The 23,712-nt window shown below is 38.4% G+C and overlaps 1 protein-coding gene across 4 annotated transcripts in view; it reads right to left on the bottom strand.

Annotated features, from left to right (window-relative positions):
* The window catches only part of RASGRF2 (Ras protein specific guanine nucleotide releasing factor 2), a 124,021-nt gene that overhangs the window by 61,762 nt on the left and 38,547 nt on the right, over window positions 1-23,712 (bottom strand). For all 4 annotated transcript variants that reach the window (XM_052700508.1, XM_052700510.1, XM_052700511.1 and 1 more), the window contains exons 3-12: window positions 19,348-19,495; window positions 18,703-18,792; window positions 16,734-16,987; window positions 15,521-15,600; window positions 14,826-15,019; window positions 13,250-13,359; window positions 10,349-10,467; window positions 3,594-3,754; window positions 2,548-2,614; window positions 1,568-1,704 (exon numbers count right to left, since the gene is read on the bottom strand). In XM_052700508.1, the coding sequence (XP_052556468.1) occupies window positions 1,568-1,704; window positions 2,548-2,614; window positions 3,594-3,754; window positions 10,349-10,467; window positions 13,250-13,359; window positions 14,826-15,019; window positions 15,521-15,600; window positions 16,734-16,987; window positions 18,703-18,792; window positions 19,348-19,495 (1,360 nt within the window). The remainder of the gene's footprint in view (window positions 1-1,567; window positions 1,705-2,547; window positions 2,615-3,593; window positions 3,755-10,348; window positions 10,468-13,249; window positions 13,360-14,825; window positions 15,020-15,520; window positions 15,601-16,733; window positions 16,988-18,702; window positions 18,793-19,347; window positions 19,496-23,712) is intronic.

Here is a 23,712-nt window from a genome sequence, read left to right as displayed (position 1 = left end):
AGAGGAGATTTCTTCAGCAGCAACAAAATGCCTATGATGTTTGCACAGGGTCTTGAGTCCTTACTCTTCTCTTTTAAGGTGGTATCTACTCTTGCAGATGACACCATTAATCTGCCTGAGGGTAAGAAGGTTCTTCAGAAAGATCTGGATGCCTCGTCCCTGGAGGTGTTCAAGGTCAGACTGGATGGGGCCCTGGGCAGCCTGGTCTAGTTCTAAATGTGGAAGTTGGTGGCCCTGCACGTGGCAGTGAGGTTGGAGATTCATGATCCTTGAGGTCCCTTCCAACGCTGGCTATTCTGTGATTCTGTGACAGGCTGGATCAATGCACTGAGGCCAATGGGATGAAGTACAACAAGGCCAAGTGCCAGGTCTTGCACTTTGGCCACAACAACCCCAGGCTTGGGGCAGAGGGCAGGAAGGCTGCTTGGAAGAAACAGACTTGGTAGTGTTGGTTGACACTCAGCTAAACATGAGCCAGCAGTGTGCCCAGGTGGCAAAGAAAGCCAATGGCAACCTGGCTTGTATCAGAAGTAGTGCAGCCAGCGAGACTAGAGAGGCGATCATCTCCCAGTACGCAGCACAAGTGAGACTTCAAATCAAGTGCTGCATACAGTTCTGAGCCCCCCACTATTATTGAAACACTGAGGCCCAATAGAGTGCCCGGGGAAGATCAACAAAGCTGTGAAGGGACTGGAGCACAAGTCTTATGGGGAGAGGCTGAGGGAACTGGAATTCTTTCCTGTGAAGAAGGCTCAGGAGAGACCTTATAGTTCTCTACAACTACCTGAAGGGACGTTGTGGTGAGGTGCAGGTCAGACTTTTCTCCTGTGTAAGTAGCAGTAGAACTAGAAGAAATGACCTCAAGTTGTGCCAAGGCAGATTCAGGTTGGACATTAGGAAAACTTCTCCAGAAGAGCGGTCAGATGCTGGAACAGGCAAAGGCTGCTCAGGGCAGAGGTTGATTCACCATCCCTGGAGGTGTTCAAGAAGCATTTAGATGGTGTACTAGACAAGGTTTAGTGGTGAAATGGTGATAGGTGGATGCCTGGACTAGATGATCTTGGAAGTCTTTTCCAATTTCAGCGATTCCATCATTCTGCTTTCTTAAGAAGCTTAATCTTCATCATTCTCACATTATTAAAGTATCTCTATTGTTGCCCTCAAATCTCTTCAGAAAGCAATAGCTGGGGCAGATTTTCCTTTCCTCAAAGGGAATAACAAAGAGAGAAAAGTTTCCTACTGTTTTCCCTGGCAGTCTGACTAACTACTTCACCCAATGCTCTCTCAGCTGCTGTGTTTACCTATACCTTATTAGGCCACTTCCAAGCTTTGTAGGCATGCAGCACACAACTCAGTCATGCAGGTTTTCAGCTCTCAGATTGACATGCATTCCACTAAGAAGTCAAATGCAAAAGCAAAATTTCAGGGAGAACAGGTAACACTAGGGGATTTGCAAATACATTGCAATCAATCATCTCTCAAGAAATCACTTTTCTCTTGGATTAGTTTTCAGAAACATGAAGTAAATAATTTCATGACAAATAGGATAAAGAATGCAGAAAGCTACCTGACTTATATCACTTGTCCACGCAGCTTTCTCTTGACGTGAAGGGGCTAAGAGGACAATAGTAAAAGGAGGAGCATCTGTAGGTTCAACGACAAGCTTGAAATCGAGGTGTCCAAACACCTGTCCAGAGCTTTTTGCTTTACAGCGAAAGAAGTAAAAAAAGACAAAATGTGAGATTTCAAACCACAGTATAAAGAAAATATTGTTTCCACTTACTGAAAAAGTTATATTAAAATATTTCTCTGACAAAGAGTAAATGTGACTGGGAATCCAAAACGCTGATTATCATTTTCCACATACACCAAATACAATAAAAGTTACTAATATACATTAGTGGGAATTCATGTAAGTTACATGTTAAAATGTCAGATAAGGCTGAGGTCCTTCTAACCCTTCTATATTTCATATGCTCTCAACACACTGAAGGATTACTGAAATTAATGGAACTACTTCCACAATTCATGGGTAATACTTGTCTAAAACTACAGGGAGGAAGTCAAGAGTAACAAAACACCCAGCCTGGGGATGTGCTTAATTACTTCATTTGAAAAGGGCTGTAGTCAAAATCTGTAGACAAAAACTTTCTACTAATTCTGCCAACTCTATCAGCTTTCATGAAAGAAACTCAATTATCTGTTTTGTCTTTCTAGAAGTTTGGTTTTTTTTTTCTTTCTAAGATCCTCAGGTGAAGCTGAATAGAAAAGTCAGCAAATAATTTGTCACATTCCTTCAGCCAGTGTACTTCGAAATCTTATGTGAGATATCAACAGCAACAATAAACACAGCAAAACAAATCCTTATGCAAGCCAGTACAGCCATTATTAAATAATTTATTCTACTCTTTCAGTTAACAGATGTTTCTCCGATTTCATGAATGAGGAGAACATGTCAATTTGTTATGAAAAATAAATCAAGGGTAAACTTAAATATATATATATACTTAGAACTGTAATTACTACAAACAGTTGAAGGTAACTTACAGTCGTCATCAGTTGCATCTGTCTCCTCAATCAATGTGCACTCTATTAACGACAGAACGCCTCCTGTCTATGAAAACAAAGTACATTTTTCATAAATTGAGACATGTGCTCCAATTCGCCATTATAGCTATTTTAAAATATTGATACATCTTACAGTAAGATTCTACAATCCAGAGCTCATAGAAAGATATATCAATTTCATGATGTACATTTTCCAAGAACTAAAACAGGCTGGATCTGATATTACATTTTCTTTAAGCAAGCAAATCAATCATATGTTTAAATGTGCAAATTTTTTTTCATTATTACCATACTATAATTTGTCTCCCACAGGCTTGTTCATAAGTTTCAGAAAAGGTAACTAGAATTTCATCATTTCATTCTGAATTTAAATAAAAATAATACATGACTTTTTGAAAGATTCAGTTACACTTCATTTACTTTGCAAAATACATTAATTATTTAAAGAGCACAAAGTGAAAATGCATACAGAAAGTAACAAGAGAGATTTTCTAAGCAGTCTTGAAATATCTCTGATATGTCCTTGTCAGATTAAAATTTTGTTCAACATACATCAATCCACAAACTGCCATTTTACCTTCATTCAAAAGCCAACCCAAGGAAGACTGATTCTCAACTAGTGTAACCAGAGCACTCTAAGTAGAACATTCACTTTAAGACAATATGCTGCCCAGGAAAATTAAACCGACTTCAAATATTAATTTTATTACAGCTCTGGAAGTTCTTTCATAGTTCTGTGGGGTGTACTGGCTGATTATTGCTTTGTAAACAGACTTAGAGCCACTACTGGCTTATACAAAGGCACTGATGTACTGTTTCTAGCCCCAGGTTTATTAAATCACGCACATCCGGAAAAGTGTATTGCAATGAGAAATACATCATCTCACTTCTGTTCATAAGAACACAAAATCTCAGTTCAGAACAAACCCCCTACCCCACCCTTCCCCCCCCCCCCGCTATATTAAAATTTGATTGAAGCTTTATTTTCATTGAATTGAAATACAGAATTGAGTCATAATGTGTACCTTAAGGAGATGCAGTTTTCCTCCTGAACTTCTTGTACAAATTAAAAAATGCTTTGTAAATAAGAAGCACTGCCTTTCTCCTTCCTTTTTCAAGGATAATGATCCCAGACGAACTTTGCTAAGTTTCCCCCTTTCAACTGAAGGAACTTGAATAAGAGAACCTGACAATAATCAAAATAAAAAATAAACTGTGACTATAACAATATTTAGAAGTGTTAATCTACCAAACATTTTGGTATTAAATCATGCAACTTTTCATTCTAGTAAGTATTAACACACATTAATTTCCATTAAAAAAAAAAAAAAAGGTCATTTATCTTCTTTGTACCAGTTCATTTTGGGTTTCAGGACAAGTTCACAGATTTGTACTTTTTTTTAATGGAAGTAGTAAATCCATCTCTGTAACCACAGTCCTAGCATCAAGCAAACAAAGTCTGAACTAATAGTTAGTTAGATAGTTGTCAAATTTCTGTACAACTCTGAGCTACTAACACGTTAATCTGAGAACAAAGCTGAACAGCAATCTCCATTTTTCTCAACTTTTGGTAATTGCTAGATTTGCAAAGGTACACTAGTTTCAAGCCAAAGAGACAGAGGGAGAAAAACAAAGGTTTTGAAGGGAAACATTTGTATGGAAAGGAAGGTTTGTATATATGTATGCCTATAAGAGATGCAAATGAAGCAGATCTCTAATCTTGCATTGTGTTAGAGTCAGGGCTACACAGCTCAGTTTGAAGTGTTACCAGTCAAGCACTAAATTGAATCTCATTGCATTAAGTCTGAATTTGCAATCTACAGAATTCCAAAACAGAGAAAGTTATGCTTCCATCTTGTTTGTTTGTTCAAAACCATTCTCTCACTAATTTTTTGCCTGCTGATATCATGATCACTTTTATTTTGGGTCTGGAATCAAACTTGATAGTGAAGCACAATTTGAAGTTCATGTACACAGACTAACAGAGAAATTAAGATTACTCTGTGAAAAAGCTACTGTTGTTCTACATCACTTTTTCCTACATTTATTTCCTTATTTGCACTTAAATATCAAGTTGTTAATACATCTGAGACGTAATAAAATATACACTGATCAACTTACAACATTCTGCTGTACTTTGAGAACCACTACATGTTCAGACTAAATGAGTACACAATGATTTGTGCCACAGTAATAAAACACAAAGAAAAGCTATACTCTAGAAATCTGTAAACCTACGCAACACCTTTTAGATTCACCTGTATTCTACAAAAAAAAAAAGGACCTGAAATACTACTATTTCATAGTGTGAAGAGAGGCTGCGTTATCTCCTTTCAATAATGAGCTTAATACTCACAGAAAAAAAAATCTACAGAGTTGAAATCTAGTAAGGATGTACTGTATTTCCATCAAGTTCTCGTGATTAAAGAAATTGAGCATTTGCCATGTCGTAGATTCTACTACAGATTTCCTCTTAAGAAAATAAAAAAAATTGTTATGACTGGCCCATGTACAACTACCACAACCAAGTGAGACTAATTTTGAAATGTTCATTAGTAATATGATGTAAAAAAAAAACTCCATTCTTTTGAAATAATAAAAACTTGACTGCACATGATGCTGAGTAACTGGCACCAGTTGATAATGCTTTCAGCAGGTGGAATTGGACAGGACAATTCCCAAAAGTCCCTCCAAACCTCAACCACTCCATAATTTTGTAATTATGACATATTCGTTAGCAGAGGTAAATTTAGTGCAGCTGACGATCAGAAAACATATTTGATGGCCTCTGAGGGGCCTCCAGAAGACAGTTTTCTGGGTGTCAGCCAATGCTGGATGGCAGATCAAGGTCTCCGTTGCCTTAGGCCATTAAAGAATCACAGAATCATAGAATCATAGAATGGCCTGGATTGAAAAGGAACACAATGATCATCCATTTACAAGTGCAGGGTCACCAACCACCAGATGAGGCTGCCCACAGCCACATGCAGCCTGGCCTTGAATGCCTCCAGGGACTGAGCAGCCACCACCTGCTTGGGCAACCTGTTCCAGTATGTCACCACCCTCTGAGTGAAAAGCTTCCTCCTAATATCTAACCTAAACCTCTCCTGTCACAGTTTAAAACCACTCCCCATTGTCCTATCACTATCCACCCTTATAAACAGCTGCTGCCCCTCTTATATATATGTTCTGTTCAAGTACTGGAAGGCCACAATGAGGTCTCCCTGGAGCCTTCTCTAAGCTAAACAAGCCCAAACAAGCTAAACAAGCCCTTCAGCCTTTCCTCCAGCCTTCTGATCATCTCAGTGGCCCTCCTCTGGGCCCGCTCCAAGAGCTCCACCTCCCTCCTGGCCCCAGGCCTGGATGCAGTACTGCAGATGGGGCCTCACAAGAGCTGAGTACAGGGGGACAATCACCTCCCTCCCCCTGCTGGCCACCCCTTTTTTAATGCAGCCCAGAACACAGTTGGCCTTCTAGACTGCAAGCACACATTGCTGGCTCATGTCCAGCTTCTCATCCACCAGGACCCCTAAGTCCTTCTCTGCAGGGCTGCTCTCAAGGAGATCTTCCCCTACTCTGTATAAATACCTGGGACTACCCTGACCCAAGTGCAGTACCCTATGCCTCATTAGGTTTTCATGGACCCACTTCTCCAGCCTCTGGACAGCTTCCCTTTCCTCCAGTGTATCGACTGCACTGCCCAGCTTGGTGTCATCTGCAAACTTGCCGAGGGTGCACTTGATGCCATCGTCTGTGTCACTTATGAAGAGCACCGGTCCCAAGACCCTGAGGGACAGCGCTTGTGACCGGCCTCCACTCTGACACAGAGCCACTGATCACAACCCTTTGGCTGCAAGCAGCCAACCTATTCTTAATCCACCAAACTGTCCATCCTTCACACCCATGCCTCTCCAATTTAGAGAGAAAAGATGTGGTGAGGGACCATGTCAAAGAGAAGAAACAGAGATAAAGAAGATACTATTTGCCTTGACAGAGGGCCTAACAGTATAGTCTGTTTCAAAGTAAGAGGTAGGTAAAAGGAGACCCCAAGAAATCTGAAAGTGAATTCATAATTTACTGTGCAAAGCACTGTCAGAAATATTTTTGTTTGTTTGTTTGGTTGGTTTTTTTTTTTGGTCAGAAATAGGTACCTATTTCTCCACAACCAACACAAAGAAGAGGAGCTTAACTGAAATTAGATGAGGTGGACATCACTCTTAAAGTGACCCTATAATCAGATGTGAAAGAAAAATGGGCTTGCCATTATTTCATCAGCTTGAGTCAGATTTCTGCACTCATACAATGTCATACGCTTTAAGATTTCTAAAAGGTAAATTGTGATGCAGCCTTTCATAACATGCAGGCTTATCCACTGTCCTTAACAGTATTCCCAGAATTAAACCTGAAATTGATTTACTTAAATCACTGGTTTGACTTGGGTCTTACATACCAACATTCCAACCTTTACAGATTGATTTTCACAGAAAAATTAGTAGGTTTCCACTGATGAAACAGTGGGTACACAGACAAAATTATATTAGTCAATTTTAAGGGAAAAAGCATCATATGCATTTAAATATAAAATACCGTAATCACAGTGAAAAAAAAGAAAAGTTTAAGAAAATTTCATGGTACAAGTCAGTCAAGGACAATCAGCCCCATAGTTCTCCAGGGTGGCTGTAATGTAACAATTCCACATTTTTCTTGAAACCACATTCATAACTCCTGAAACACCTCAATTATAGCAAACACATACATTTAAAGAACAACAGAGTAACTTAAATGTGATCACTGTACAAACAATCTCAGAAGTTACTACGGAAAGTTTCATAGTTTGGCTAAATAACCTCAGAAACACTACAGAATGGATTTCAAATTCTAAACAAAGCCTATTAAACTACCAGCTTTGCATATGATTCTATTTAAATACCAAATGTTCTGATGATGCTATCTAAAGAAGATCGCATGAAGGGATATACCTAAATTAAATTCTCAAGCTTCCCTACATGTATGTAATGCTTTACAATGCTTTTGCCTCATTAAAATCCTTCCCTAACAGACCCGTAGCTACTCCATCCAAAACTACTACCTTGTTAGAAAAGATCAAGAAGTAAATTCTTATATAAATGGAAAATAGGCTTCAATTATGAAGATTTTTCATTTGTTTTACCATTAGAGTGAGCCCCCCCAAGTTAAGAACTACAATCCATTTATAGTTTCAGTTCAAGGTATCACTTACTTTAAATTACAATTTTGTGGAGTACAGTAAGAAATTTATCTCCTGATATCACAGGATGGTAAACAGGCCATTAAAGAATCTCTGATTTCATGTGGGCAAACCCTCCCTGCTCAAGCAGGGCCACACAGAACAGAGCACTCAGGCTCACGCCCAGGTGGCTTCTAAAGACTTCCAAGGAGGAGACTCCACAGCCTCCAGGTCCTTGTGCCAGGACTCCCACGCCCCCACAGAAAAGAAGTGCTGCCTGATGGTCAGAGGGAACCATCTGTGTTCCAGGCTGTGCTCAGTGTCTCTTCTCCTCGCAGTGGGCACCACTGAAAAGAGTAGGCCTCTGTCTTCTTTGCACCCCTCTTCAGCTTCTTATACATGTTGGTAAGGTCCTCCCTGAACCTTTTCTTCTCCAGACTGAACAGTCCCAGCTCTTTTTTATTCTCCTCATAGGAGAGGTGCTCTAGGCCTTTCAGCATCTTGGTAGCTTTGCACCGGTCTTTCTACAGTTTGTCTACGTTAGTCTTGAACTGGGTGACCTAGAACTGAACACAGTATGCAGCTACAGCCTCACAAATGCTGAGCAGAGGTGGAACGAACACTTCTCTGTACATGATGGACCTAAGCTTCAGCAGGAGGAGTTTCCAAAACCACCAAGAATAAAGAATATGGTATGCCTCTCCCTCATTCTTTTTACTAACTGAATTTTATTAGATGTAATTCTACCTCTCTGGAAGAACAAGAAGCCTTCATTTTCTTCATGTTTTTCTTCTTGAAGTGATCTTTGTATCTATTCCCGGACTTCTAGTGAAGCCCAAAAATGTACCTCTCAGAAGATGGAGCAAGTATATCGGGTATTGGCTCATTCTATGACAAGGTGACCCGCTTAGTGGATGAAGGTACGGCTGTTGATATGGTCTACCTGGACTTCAGTAAAGCCTTTGACACTGTCCCCCACAACATTCTCGTGGAGAAGCTGGCTGGCCACAGTTTGGATGGGCATCTGCTCTGCTGCGTGAAATGCTGGCTGGATGGCCAGGCCCAAAGAATTGCGGTCAGTGCAGTTAAATCCAGTTGGAGATTGGTCACAAGTGGTGTCCCCCAGGCCCTGGTACTGAGGTCGCTTCTATTTAGCATCTTTATGAGCAAGGGGGTTGACTGCACTCTCAGTAAGTTTGCAGACGACACCAAGTTGGCAGGGAATGTTGATCTGCCAGAGGGCAGATACGCACTACAGAGGGACCTGGATGGACTGGATTGGTGGGCCAAGGTTAACTGTATGAGTTTCAGTAGGGTCAAGTGTAAGGTCCTGCATTTTGGTCACAACTACCCCAGGCAACCCTACAGGCTTGGGGAAGAGTGACTGGAAAGCTGCCAGATGGAAAGGAAAGGAACCTTGGTGGACTGATGGACAGCCAGCTGAATATGAGCCAGCAGAGTGCCCAGGTGGCCAAGAAGGCCAGCGGCATCCTGGTTTGTATCAGGAATGGTGTGGTGAGTGCGAGTAGGGAAGTAATCCTGCCCCTGTATTCAGCATTGATGAGGCCTCACCTTGAGTATGTGTTCAGTTTTGGGCACCTCGGTACAGAAAGGACACTGAGGTGCTGGAGCAGGTCCAAAGAAGGACAATGAGGCTTGTGAAGGACTGGAGAATATGCCCTACAAGGAGCAACTGAAGAAACTGGGGTTGTTTAGTCTGGGGAAGAGGAGGCTGAAGGGAGACCTTATTGCTCTCTTCCAATATCTGAAAGGTGTTTACAGCAAGAGCAGGACAGGTTTCTTCTCGCAGGTGACAGGACGAGGGGAAATGGCCTTAAGTTGCATCAAGGTAAGTTTAGGTTGGATATTAGGAAAAACTTCTTTGCAGAAAAGGTTGTTAAGCACTGGAATAGGCTCCCCAGAGACGTGGTTGAGTCATCATCCCTGGATGTGTTTAAAAACCATTTGAATGTGGTTCTCAAAGACATTATTAGCGGAGGGCTGTTAGTTAAGGTAATATGGTTAGGTTGTGGTTGGACTTAATGATCTTTAAGGTCTTTTTCAACCTGAGCTATTCTATGATTCTATGATTCTGGCACTATGAATTTGAGCTGTTCCTGAAGCACTGATTAAAATGGGAATGACAGCTATTTCTTAGCAACCGCTTTATTGCTTAATCATTTGACAAAATTTCAGGCTACTCGTGCACTTTTGTCCAGGTGATGCATCAGCTGACATTACCATTTTGACTGACCAGACAGCCTTTGTCTCTGTGGAGCTGTAGGTAATTACAACTGAAGATCACAGCCTGTTCAGTGTATAATAGTGTCCCATGTATGATTTACCATTGCTGTTGTTCTTCATGGTTCCTCAATAATGCAGTACAGAAATGGGGCACAACTATAGTCTCAAATCTGCCCAAATTTGAGCATTTTTAACTCATCCTACACAGTCCACTAGACTTTAAGGATGTTACCTGTGCCCAGTGCAGTGACTTGCCCAATGATGGCAATGTGAACCCTGCTGTTTTAAATGCAATTATTTTCATAGGTAGCTTTTAAAGAGAAGTCTTACCTTGGCGTATAAAAGTTTGACTAGTATCTAGCAATATATCACAGCCTTCTACTATTGTTCTTTCTATGGCCAGATTCTTCCGGATGTTTTCTGTGTCACTCACTTCATCATGCATTACCCTGTCAGACACAATACAAAATGTACTTAAAACTCCCCAAAATATATCTTGCAATATGTTTCAAAAATATGTATGCAAAATATTTCATGTAATTTCATTTGAACTTTTGACAGTGTACACATAAAGAGATGATAATGTCCTTTACAACACAAAAGATATATACATACAGCACATGACTAGTCCAGAGAGAGTTTCTTGCTCTGCTTTGCCTTCTTTCAAACCATTGTTGCAATCATTTTTTCAGCAGTGGAACCTATTCTGTCAGAGTTGTTCTTAGACTACTCTTGAACGCATCTGACAGATGCCACCAAGATGAAAATTCTTCAAAGCGCTAGAAGAGTACTTTTTGATGCTCACTAGCATCCACAAAACTGGAAATGTTTCTTAGCTCTTTATGTTAGCTATAAAACACATTTTAGACTCCCTGACCTTGGTTTTAGGTTCCTGTTCTGGTCTGCTTCAATTTACGATTGAACGTACCATTCACTTCCTCATTGCTCCCTGTAACAATTACAACTTTAATGGTTCATCTCTTAACTTCCTCCTCTTCAGTATCTTTAATGATGACCTGGATGAGGGCACTGAGTGCACCCTCAGTAAGTTTGCAGATGACACAAAGTTGGCTGGAAGTGTGGATCTGCCTGGGGGTAGGGAGGCCCTACAGAGGGATCTGGACAGGCTGGAGAGCTGGGCTGAAGCCAGTGGGATGAGTTTCAACAAGGCCAAATGCCGGGTCCTGCACTTCGGCCACAACAACCCCAGGTGACGCTACAGGCTTGGGGCGGTGTGGCAGGAGGACTGCGTAGAGGAAATGGACCTGGGGGTATTGATTGATGCTTGGCTGAACAAAAGCCAGCAGTGTGCCCAGGTGGCCAAGAAGGCCAATGGCATCCTGGCTGGCATCAGAAACAGTGTTGCCAGCAGGAACAGGGCAGTGACTATCCCCTGTACTCAGCTCTGGTGAGATCACACCTCCAGTACTACGTACAGTTTTGGGCCCCTCCAACCTTGGAGTGGGTTCAGAGAAGGGCAACAAAGCTGGTGAGGGGTCTGGAGCTCAGGCCTTATGATAAGCAGCTGAAGAAGCTGGGATTGTTCAGTCTGGAGAAGAGGAGGCTCAGGAGAGACACTATTGCTCTCTGTAACTACCTGAAGTGAGCTTGGGGTAGGCCTCTTCTTTTGTGTAACTGGTAACAGAACTAGAGGGAATGGCTTCAAGCTGGACATTAGGGAATACTACTTCTCTGAAAGAGTGGTCAGGCACTGGAAGGGGCTGCCCAGAGAGGTGGTGGAGTCACTGACCCTGGAGATGTTCAAGGAATGTTTGGATTTTGTGTTGAGGGATATGGTTCAGTGACAACTATTGGTGATAGGTGGAAGGTTGGACTGGATGATCTTGTAGGTCTTTTCCAACCTTGGTGTTTCTGTGATTCTGTGATTCTCTTTGTAAGTATCTTCCTCTTACACAGAAAAGCAGTTTATTCCAAGACAGACCTTAACACAGAAACTTGCATGATGGTGCGATATTCCTGAACTGTGACTTGACTGCGCTGTCTCAAGCCTATTCTTCACTCACATCTACGATAAATAAGCCATAATGTTTTATACATATGGTCCATATTGCCTGCTTTGTGAGCAGAAGAGCATCAGTCAATTTGAGCCTCCAATTCTGAACATTCAGAGATAAATTAGTTGGATGAACTCTAACTTATGAGATGAAGCAGAGTCAGTGCTATTTCTTCTTGTTATACACATATACACATAACCCTACCCACAGACATTGGCTCTGACTAAGGGGAAAGGAGGCATTACTTCTCTGCTTCAAATGGCCTCAGAATATGGCAGACCCTGCTTACACTGCAAGAAGAAAACGCAGCTAATTCTTCAGAAGTCTTTTCAAAAGAAGCCAGAGCATTAAAAGGTGGTGGACATGATATTTAGCTGACTGTATTGAAGAAGCAGCAGGACAAAAAAGAAAAATTATTAAGCTCCAAACTGATAGGCAGTTTGTCCAACATAGCGACTCTGTCTTAAAGGCATTATAGATCTGAACAGTCAAAAGAATGCAATTAACAAGAGCTATAAAGCAATTACGCATTTACAGCTATATATTTTACAGGGACTTTTTTGGTGAATACTCCAGATATTCAAGGCATACATTCTTGTTCATGCAGCGTGTCTTTGTTCACAACAGAAAGACCTGTTTCCTAATGATAGCAAACGAATTTCAGCCCAGGCTGACAGAAAGAAGCATCTAAGACCTGGAGTTTCTACGAAGATATTCATTTTACAGGCTTCTATAGTGAGTACTAATTATGAAAATACATCTTTAGCTCCAGTTTATTTGGACTTCTTTATAGCATATGTGATAGTTAGTTCATTAACACATGCAAACTCAACACGGACTGAGAACTCAGTACTTCTCAAGACCCTGACTGATCTCAGCATTGTGGAATATTGAAAATGCCCTTTAAAAAAAAAAAACAAAACTGTGAAAAAACATACATATTTCTTTACATAAAGAAAATTGCTCATAACTCAAGGGTAGGTGGTTTCTATAGCAACTTTGTTCTCCCCTACCCAAAATACAAAGTACTTGTAGATTTCTGTTAAACAAAAGACTAGAAGAGTTTAAATATTACTATTTATTTCTTTGGTTTTCTGGACTTTGGTTCGGTTTTGTTCCTTTTCTTTAAAAAGGACAAAACCAAAGAGAGAAAATTCATTTTACATTTCAGAGTCTTTGCTTCAGAATTATTGAATAAAAGCATAGAAAGTCTCACCTTGAAAGTTCTTCTAGTTTGGATTTTGCAAATTCAAGGCTTTTTCGTTCAACATGTTCATGTGGTGTGTGAGCCAGGAGTTCATGAAGCGTTATTATGTATCTAGGAATCTTAAAACGAATTAGGAATAGAATCAGTAAATCCTTAAAGAAATAATTTTGATAAAATGTAAGTGATAAATACTAAGTGATAATACATACAATCTAAACAAGACTACCAAAATACTGAACTTTTTGGTCACAGAAGCTGCATATGTGTGCGTGTGTTTTCAGTCTGAAGAAACATAAATTCAACTCAATATTGTACACAAAAAATCAGAGACAGTAACAAGAATAACACTGAATTTCTTATTTTCTTGCTGTTATTCAAGTGTCAACACAGACAATTTTCAAAACATTCTGGGAGATCCACATACACCTTACTAAAATTGTAATAGGTTGCAAGCATCTAGATTTTTTACACGCCAGGTGGTGGCCTGTTAGCATACAGATGAAATAATTCATATTGTACTAATGGACACTGAAGAATATGCAAGATTTGACAGTTAAAGGCCAAACAGTAGCTTAACTATCCTGATTCAAACTGTCGTCACTTAAAGCACATTCATGAATGTTAAAGAGAAGCAAGTGACCCTGCAGTAGTATTTATTTTTAAAGAATAAGAACTATTTAGGAAGTGGAGAGATGCTTTCTCCTATGCAGAAAACATCCTCATCACAACATTATTCATCACATATCAATGGGACCCTCTCTCTCCCCTCTAAAATCCCAAGGTATTTTTAAGTTCAATCAAAATTTTCCAAACTTTATGGTATACAGGCTAGAAGCTGAACAAATACACTGTTAGAAGTAGCAGTGGCCTTCTAATTAGGATAACAGGGCTGACTAGTTCTAACACAATGGCAGTGACCCTTTTTTTGAGGGGGGTAGAACTCCATTTGCCAGTTACTGAACAAACTGCTGGGATTCACCATTGACATGGTAAATAAACTATGTCAAACATAAATGTCACAAAACCATCACATTAGTGTTTCAAAGACTTTTGATAACAGCTGCAAATAATTAATCCATACATATCAACAGAATATAACATAAGGCTAACGAAGTTTTCAAATACTTCTGCTGTATATTTTTTATATTCTAAAGACCAGGTCACTGAAGAACAAAACTAGGAAGAGGGTTTCAAAATATATTTCTCCTAAAATGCTTGTGATTGCTCTAACTTGCTGTACCAGTTATGTTACCCCTGTTTGGACAGTTGTGTATTCCTGCAGCAGGTCAGAAGTCAATAATTTGTTTCCCAGCTTTTCCTTTTTTGTTCTTTCGGTACTAGCCCTCACCCAACATTCTCCTTGCATATACACAGGATTCTTAATAGATTTGAGTCATTGTAGTTTGAGAAAAGATCTCTATAAGCAGTTTCTGTATAATAATGAAATACATAAAAACTAAATTAGTTTGCATGAGACTACTTTTACTTACGCAAGAAACACCTTCTATCAATCATGATTTCGGTAACACAAAATGATTCAACAAAACGTGAAAAACAAAGAGTGAAAAAAATGTACAGAGACTACCTGAAACATGGGGTAAGTAAGGAAAGTTTCCAGCATTCGCCCCTCACATGCTGGGTTGGCTTCATATTGCTTCAAGAGTTTGTCAAAATCTCTGTTTTGCTTACAATTTGCCAGTACTTGTAGACTATACTGATGATTCCGAACAAATTCTTGATATATGTTCAGCATTGGCAGCAGAATGTCAAATAAGTCAGCTAGAAAAAGTCAAGAAATGCTTTTTTTTCCAGCTATCCATGTCTTGGAATGTATTTTTTAGAAAAAAACAAAACTATTATGTTCTATGGAAGTGAATTACTGCAATCAGTTATCTTTCCAATATATTCGGAAACATTATACTTTGTTCTTTCACCTGTCAAAATAGAGTTGTTCTGATGAGTTAATAACCAGACAATTTCACTGCAAATGCAGGGGCCTCTGTGTAATCAATGCTCATGATCAAGGCTAAAACAGAGGAATTCTCATCTAGATATCAGGCGTGTTATACTACTGCCCATGTTGTACACTCACTACACCAAAGCACACGGTACTAGCTCTACAAAAGCATTTCATTCAAAAAGGACACAGTCACTAAAAAAAAAAAAAAGAAAAAAAAAACAACTCACAGCAATTAAAAAAATAATTACAAGAATTGAGAAAGTATAACAACCTGTAGAAATACTTTAAAAAATACAATAGTAAAAAATACAGCAACTTACCTAGAATTAAGGTAGGCCAATTAGCAATCCTTGCTTTTAAACCTTGATGAAATATTTCATGAAGAAACATGATTGTTTCACTGAAAAACAAGTATTTAAAGAAACAAAAAAAAATTCAGGTCTATTTGCCAATTTACAATTCACAAAGAAGCATTCCTTCTTGTTTACTAGTGCATTTTTCATTTCAGTAGGAAAAACAGAAGACAGTTATTATTATTATGGAAGTAAACAATTCATTTTATTACAATGTTTAGATTTTTTAGTGCAGTTTCTTTACAAAATACATAGTAATTACCATGGAAAGCATATCTTAACTGCTTAATCTTTTAAATAACATAGTTTATTAAATAGTATATTCCACATAGGTTAACAACTAAGTGTTCCAAGAATATCTCTGACAATGTATCAATAGTTTCAGAAAACTTCTAGCCAGTGGCAGTTATAGGTATTCTCACAGTACTCTTCAAGATCTGAAGCTGAGAGCTTTTCTATAATGTGAATTTTGAATAGCACTGTACTTGAGCTCATGTGATCAGCAGAAGGAGCTTTAGAGGCATCCCTACGGTAAGTGGAATCATGAAGAGTTCAGTGATCATGAATAAGACGTTATGAAAGGAAAGTCTGTCTCATAACTGAAGAAACAAGTTGTTCTCTTAGAAGTTTGGGGCAGTTTTGGATGCAGTCCCAATCCTGTATCAAATTCTATACGGCTGCTGGCTTGTTTTTACATACTCGTTACAATAGCACTAGGATGCTTAATGCAGAGAACAATTCTTTTTTGCTGGATACGAAAAGACAAGCAAAAGAAAAGGAGGCTCCTTAGGCACAACAATAGAAAAAAGAAAATATGACATACTCATCCTGAGGGTCTTATCTGAATCATATGAGGCCACTAAGTACAATTTCACTCTCTTAAGAGAAAAGGAAACAAGAAAGGTGACAGAAAATTTAAGAGAGCTGCTCAATAAGGCATTATTTATGTTTTCCTTCCTCTAGCACAGCAGCTACAGAATGTAAGGAGGCAGATAGGACTAAATGGCTTCAAACAGAATCACAGACTGCAACTTACCTCCAACCCTAAGGGAATGAGGTCCAACTCAGACACATTACTTATATCACAACAAACAAACAAAAGCAAAACTTCATTACTACAAATACAAAAAGAATGAACAGGAGTGGTCAGAGGAACCTCCAAAAGCAAAAATAAACATACCTATTAAGGAAAATGCTACTGACATCATCATGACTGATAGGTGGCTTCTTTGAACTTGCAGCCATTCTTAAGGGCCTCAGAAAACAGTTCACAAGAACATAAAGTTGATGCACATATTCAGATTCAGCCTCAACCATGTTAAAAACTATCTGATTCCTTTTTCTCATACTTTCTGCATGGGGAGAACAAATATAATCTTGGACAATAGTCTTCCATTTTCTTCTACATAACCAGCCTCTCATAAAGCTCTGAACCTAAAAAGGAACCAGGCAGAAAAACAGATAAGAAGAAAACTTTCATGACTATTTTTAAGTTCTTCTCTCAATAAATAACCTTCTACATGAAAAGCCTCAGTCAAAAAAATCTGTTGTCCTCTAAACTATTACTGATCTGTAATTGTTCCTTAATAATTCTTTTAGGTATCTATTTTCAAAATAAGTCCTACAAGCATTTTGTAATATTCGTAATATTTCTTGCTCAAAAATTGCTTGAAAAGACAACCTGTACACAGCAAGATTTTATTACAGTCTCAAAAGTTCAACCTCTTTCTATCAGCACAGTTATCCTACACACAGGTTCTTTTAACTCCTTTTATTTCTCTATACACATTTATCATTTTCTTACACCACCAATCATATTGTGCAATGTTTTTGTGTAAGGTATTTCAAGACAGACTTCAATATCAGCATTGACATAATTCTGAAAAAGCTGCTAAGCTCAGTTTGATTTCTTTTTTGTACAGATATCACTTAGTGTTTGTTTCCAAAGTACATACACAGTTGAACAGCAGACCTAGATGAGAAATACTACCCAGAAAAAGTAGGTTTGGGGTATTCTTACAATGATTTTCTATGCTACAGAAAAACCTACTTAAGCATAATATCCACTAAAGTTATAAGTGGATTAAACATCTACTTCTAATCACCGAAAACTTCAATTGCCCTGACCTTGATGTGACAACCATTTGTCTTGACAGAGAAATGGAAAAATTCACTGATAACAGTTTACACTGAATAAACAACTTTAGAAAAAAAAGAAAAAAAAAAGAGGCCCAACTGTCAAAACAATGAAGATGTAGAAAGCAGTGAATCAGAATCAGAACTCTCCGTGTACGAAAAGGGACAATTCTGTCTTTATTACAATGAAAAAGAATATTCACATAAGGGTACCAGCTCAGTATTAACCCTGACTCCAACTACCTGAAATGGTTAGTGAAATGCAGCAGAGAGAAATGCAGCAGAAAAGAAATTATGTAATCTGAGAGACTGAGCACTGTGAAAATTTGGGTGACAAATGAAGGACCACATCTTCAACATGATTTCCATTTATACTGTACTAGGATTTGTGGGAGTCATCTATGGGCACAGTTCTGGAGCCATTTACATACAGCTGCAAGCAGTGTTACCAAAAGCTTTGCACGTAAATACCATACAAACTGGGACAATTCTTCATTGACATTAAAAACACTGGCCATATTCTCCTAGAATGACCAACATCAAATCAACCAGCAGAAGAACTGAAATAATATAGCTGTCTGCATTGCCAATGTTTGTATTCCATATGCAGTGACAGAATGTAAATTCTCTCATTTTTTATGAACACTTTTACAAGCAAGGAATATAAGCTCACTACGTGCTTGATTCTTGGCCTCTGACCTAATTTCAATCTTCACAAGCAGTTGAATGAAATGTGCAACCTTCTCCAATAAACTGAATATATACCAAGTAAAAACAAACACCTAGGTAAGAAATACACTATGGAGTAAGTACATCTTTGAAAAACAGAAATTGATATAATTTAATTTTAAATATATTTGAGTAGGCAAAAAATATATTGTTAGTTGAGTGTGTCTAATTAAACAGTAACCGAAGACAAAACTAGTGGAAAAAAAAACAAGACAGACTAAAATAGAAGAAAACCTCCCCCGTTCCATTTTTCTCCTCTCAAACACAGAGTGGTGCATGTTTACCTTTTTAATTTTTTTAATATCTGGATCCTCATCTTCCTGGTTGCCTTGATAAGGTCGCATTCTTTCTTTTGTTTTATTTAGAGCTATAATCTGATAAAAACAACCAGTCATTAAATACTTTTCCAATGTAATGAAATTCTTTCTTACGAAACGAACAGAAAAATAATTTCTTCATCTTCTAAGGCTCTTCTTAAAGTTTGATTAAGCTGCACAGAATGACAAGCGTATATTTGGTCACAGGGACATAAATACAGTTCTCAGGAAACAAATAAGGCTCTTGATACAGACGGAAAAAGAACCAGAAGACAGCTGGTTCTCTTCTCAAAATGAAATGCGCATTTCACACCTCCTCAGATCAAAACTGCAACAAAACATCTAATACTCAGTGAAATAGAATAGTTTGGACCAAACTCACTGCTCAAAGATAGATAGAAAATAATATCAGTGGTATTCATATTGCAAACTAATATGTAAAGTAATAAGTAAAAGTAATCCAATCAGTATACCAGTCCATAATACTTGTAAGAAAAAAACCTAGCCAAGGATTCATAGGAGGAATGTTCCATATTGATTCACAAAGATTACAGAAATATTAATAACGCACACAGGAAAATATTAGAATTTATTGATTACTTTGTCACATACTTCTGATTTAAGTCTTTCAATTTCTGTGTCTTGATCTTCAAGTTGATGTCGAAGCTGATTGGCTGCAATCTTTTCAGTCTCTACAATTTGGACAAGATGAATGTACTTCTGCATCAGTACTTCCCTTTCAATCAGAATATCTGAATAACTAGAAAGGAAAACAATTAATTCAGTAAAAACAGCAAAATGTTCTCTTTCATATCCATTTCTGAGATAGTGACAGGAATTACAAAAATGTCAAGAAATCAGAAAAAAATCCTCATTTTGTCTAATATATAATGAAAAGCTTAATCACAAATCATCCAGAGCTACAAAATATTCAATAATCTTTTCAGATATAGGGAAATATAGAAGCGTACCAAATCTTCCTTGAGCAACACAACAGCACTCACTTTTTAAAAGCTTCCAATTCCCAGGTTTAGCTCAAGAATTCTCTTCAGTCAAATTCTTTAATTATTTTAAGGGCTGCTTTTTCCTTCTGTTACTTGGGGACATATGTGTACAGCATTTAGCATCTCAGCTGAAATGCTTCTCATTCTCTCTGTCTGTACGGAAGAACTCCCATCGTAATCCTCAACACCATTATTTTGCTTCGCTAATACCTACTTAAGAGTTTTATTCAAAGTTTATCCAATCTTCTTAGTAACAGGAACTGTGGTATCAGTCCCTATAACTCTTAGCTGCCAAATCATCAACTTCAGGTAAAGAAAGAATCAGACCTTCTTATGCAACATCTTAATCAGATTCTTTTTCCACGTGATTCAATCTCTCTGACAAAGACAATTTAAATGTGCAGAAAAAGCACAGTCCTATTAAGTGTCTGCTTGCTGGAAAATGATTCAGTAAAATCTACAGACACATGCAGCCTATTTACCTAGGTCTCAAGGAGATTGTTCTTCTCAGAGTCAAATAATTAGCCACTCATCCTGACTGACTAGTGTGGTTGACACACTGGAGGGAATGGATGCCATCCAGAGCAATCCTGACAGATTTGAGAGATGGGCTCTTTGTGATGCTCATGAAATTCAACTAAGCCAAATTCAAGGCTCTGCACATAGGTCAAAGCAATTTCAACCACAAGTTCCAGTTGGGCAGTGAGCAGAATGGGAGCAGCACTGAGATTTAGTACTGGTGGATGAAAAACTGAGCATGAGCTGGCTATGTGTGCTTGCAGCACAGATATCCAAGTGGACCAAGTGTATTCTGGCTTGCATCAAAAGAAGGGAAAAAAGAGGTGATCCTCCACCTCACTTTCATGAGACACAACCTAGTATTCAGCTTTGGGACCCTCAAAACAAGAAGGACGTGAACCTGTTAGAGCAGGTTCAGAGGAGTGCCAGAAGCATGACCAGAGGGCTGAAGCACCTCTCTTATGAAAAAAGGTTTAAAGAGTTGGGGTTGCTCAGCCTGGAAAAAAGAAGGCTCTGGGGAGACCTCACTGCAACAGTATCTAAAGGGGCCTGCAAGAAAGCTGAGGAGGGACTCTGCAGGTGTTCAAGCCTGGGCTGAATGAGTGCAGTGTGAGGTGCCCTTGTGTGTGGCAGGGGGTTGGAGCTACATGATCTGCAAGCTCTTTTCCTTCTCAACATATTCTACAGATCCCATGATTTGTAAGACAAAGACCAAATTGCAAAAACATGGGGGAACTAAGGTCCAAACCTTTGGCAAAGGATCTTTTATTATTTTATGATCTATAATCACTGAAAACGCTGACTATCACATCTTTCCTACTGTCATGGTAGTACAGGATTTGATGGAAGAAATTTTTGGATTGCATGTGCTTTTCTTCTGAACTTTTTTCTACTTGCTACAGCATATATTTTATTTTACTTTTGCTATTAAATGCTGCTTTAAAATGTAACAATGTGCATCCTCTCTAGTTAATATTTTTTTCCCCTATATATTTATGGCTAATTCAGTCAGCATAACCTCAGTTACACGTTGCAGGGGCAAACGATTTAGTACAGCTATTAAATTCACTGGTTAACCTGGAAAGGAAACTTAGATTTAAAACAGTTAGCTATCATAAAGCTAAAGTTATTTCTCCTTGAATGGATTATGAGAAGGATAAAAAGGGAATTCAATTCCATTGCATTTATTTTTATATTTTAACTACTGCAAACGTGAAAAGTAAATGGCCAGAAAAGGACACTGAACATCTCTTCTGAAAGATAAAATATAATCCCTGAAAAAATGTATAATGGAGGAGTACATACATCTTCTGTGGAATAAATAGTAATAAAGTATGAGATTTAGCGCTTTACAGATGTTAATTATCTTTTTGGCTTACAAGAATTCAACTTTTCCAGAAAACATAGTTCTCAATCTCCTTGCACTTTAAGAGGCATGATAAGAAGTGTCTGAGTTAGAAACACAGATAGCACCTGCACATTTACAACCATTAAGAGGTGTTACAGTGATAAAAGCAAATGTAACTGAAAACGTAGTTCCTACTGTTTGCAGCATCAAGTAATTCACATTTAATATGAAAAGCAGCCTCTTTTACCCAGAACGAGACCCAAACAGGTGACAAGCCCTTTTTTTGGATCAATCCTTTTCAAAATTGTCTTTCTTTCTTTCACTACAAAATGTTTCCAATATAGAACTTGACAGATTTGGATTTGCTTTTATTTAAGGCCAGAGAAAACATCAAGATGTAGCATCTTGAAGGGTGAATACTTCCTGCAATCATCTTGAAGGGTGAATACTTCCTGCAATCTGAATATAAAATTCAAGAGTAATTGTACATGCAATATTTTTTGTCTTTTCGCTATTTTTATTTTCTTCCTTTAGGGGAAGAAATTGCATCTAGATTTTTCAAGTTCTTAAAATGCATTAAGCTATACTTCTGCAGCCTCGCTTCGTAAGGCCATAAAAACTTTACAGCAAAAGATTGATTTTTTTTTTAATTTTTTTGAGATGCATATAGACTACTTTGCCGAGCTAGTGGTTTGATGGCATAAAAAGTCAGTCTCAGGATAGAAACCAAATACTTCATTCACTGCCGTAATTGGTAGTACAAAGAGAAGTTAGTCAGAACAGCCTATGCAATTACAGTAACCTCAAATGGGCTAGCCATTTTCCTTCTCAAATCTGCACTTGCTCTGGGAAATGAAAATTACAGGATTTTGGAATAAACTTTACTTAATTCCAACAATACTTTTATCTGCATTTCTCATCCATCTCTACACTTAAGAGTTAGATGTAACTCTTAAAGTGCTATTCTGTGTATCGGGCATAATCTCTGGAGCCTTCAAAGACACAGCATGGTTTCACTAGCAGATCAGCAGACTTTTAATTAATTACATGCAAAATCCGTTAATAAAGAAAATGATGCCAAAGTCTTCAACTGTCAAAAAAAGATGAAAAAATCATAAAGCAACATGTGAACAGTCTGGATCTAGTTCTCTTGTTCAGGTACTGCTTCAAAGAAAAAAAAAACCAACTGTTGTGAACCATAGTTTTCTGCAGAGTGGTATCTATAGAGAGAAGTAATTCTGTAATGTTTTAACAGTAAGTAGCAAGAAAACAGAGCTATTTGAGAGGTGTCTCATTATTAGGAACTCCCTTTTCTCACAGCAGATAAAGGCTTCAGTACGCTAACTATACAAAAACTACATAAGCAGCCAAAAGCACCAAGGTTCTGGCAGTGAACCTCGCCAGAAATACTTATGGTCCTATCAAATAACCCTAAAGATCTGAAGTGCAGAATGCAACCCCATCAACTCTTTGTGAAAAGCAGGCAAGATGGTTTTGGAGGTGTGACATAAATAAATTGCATGTACATCTGCCCTTATGAATTATTTTCAAGCAGCCTTGGTCTCCTCATCAAAGGAGAAAAAGCTTCCAGACAAGGTGTGGAGTTTACTGTCATATTAGCAGCCACATTATGGATGGAAAATGTTACAACAGAACCTACGTAATCCATTGCTATGACTGCAATCAATGTGGCTTGTGAGACAGCCTGTACATAACTACTGTTGACCTTTAATGAACTGATGATGATACAAGATTTCAAAGACAATCAATGGCTTCCAGAATTTATAGAGCTGTGGCTTACTGGAAGATATGTAAGTAAAATGGGCTTTCAGATACACACTGACAAATGTTTAGAAAGACCATAAAAATAGTGTCTGTTGATTTCCAGTCACGCAACTGGGAAATGGCACTTGGACTATGAATGACTACAGTAGTTAGGATGGAGAGGGTGGCACAGCAGGACTGCGTGACATATCCAGAAACGTGGTTAATCTGCATCCCAAATGGCTCATTACTTTTAGTACAAGACCATTCAAATTGGGAAATGAAAATAAAAACTGGAACATAAACTCTTAAAAAGGTAGACCCAACAGCCACTGAAAACTT

The sequence above is a fragment of the Tympanuchus pallidicinctus genome, unplaced genomic scaffold (assembly GCF_026119805.1).
Source record: "Tympanuchus pallidicinctus isolate F22 unplaced genomic scaffold, pur_lepc_1.0 scaffold4, whole genome shotgun sequence".
Lineage (NCBI taxonomy): Eukaryota > Metazoa > Chordata > Aves > Galliformes > Phasianidae > Tympanuchus > Tympanuchus pallidicinctus.
This window is presented reverse-complemented; position numbering and strand designations above follow the sequence as displayed.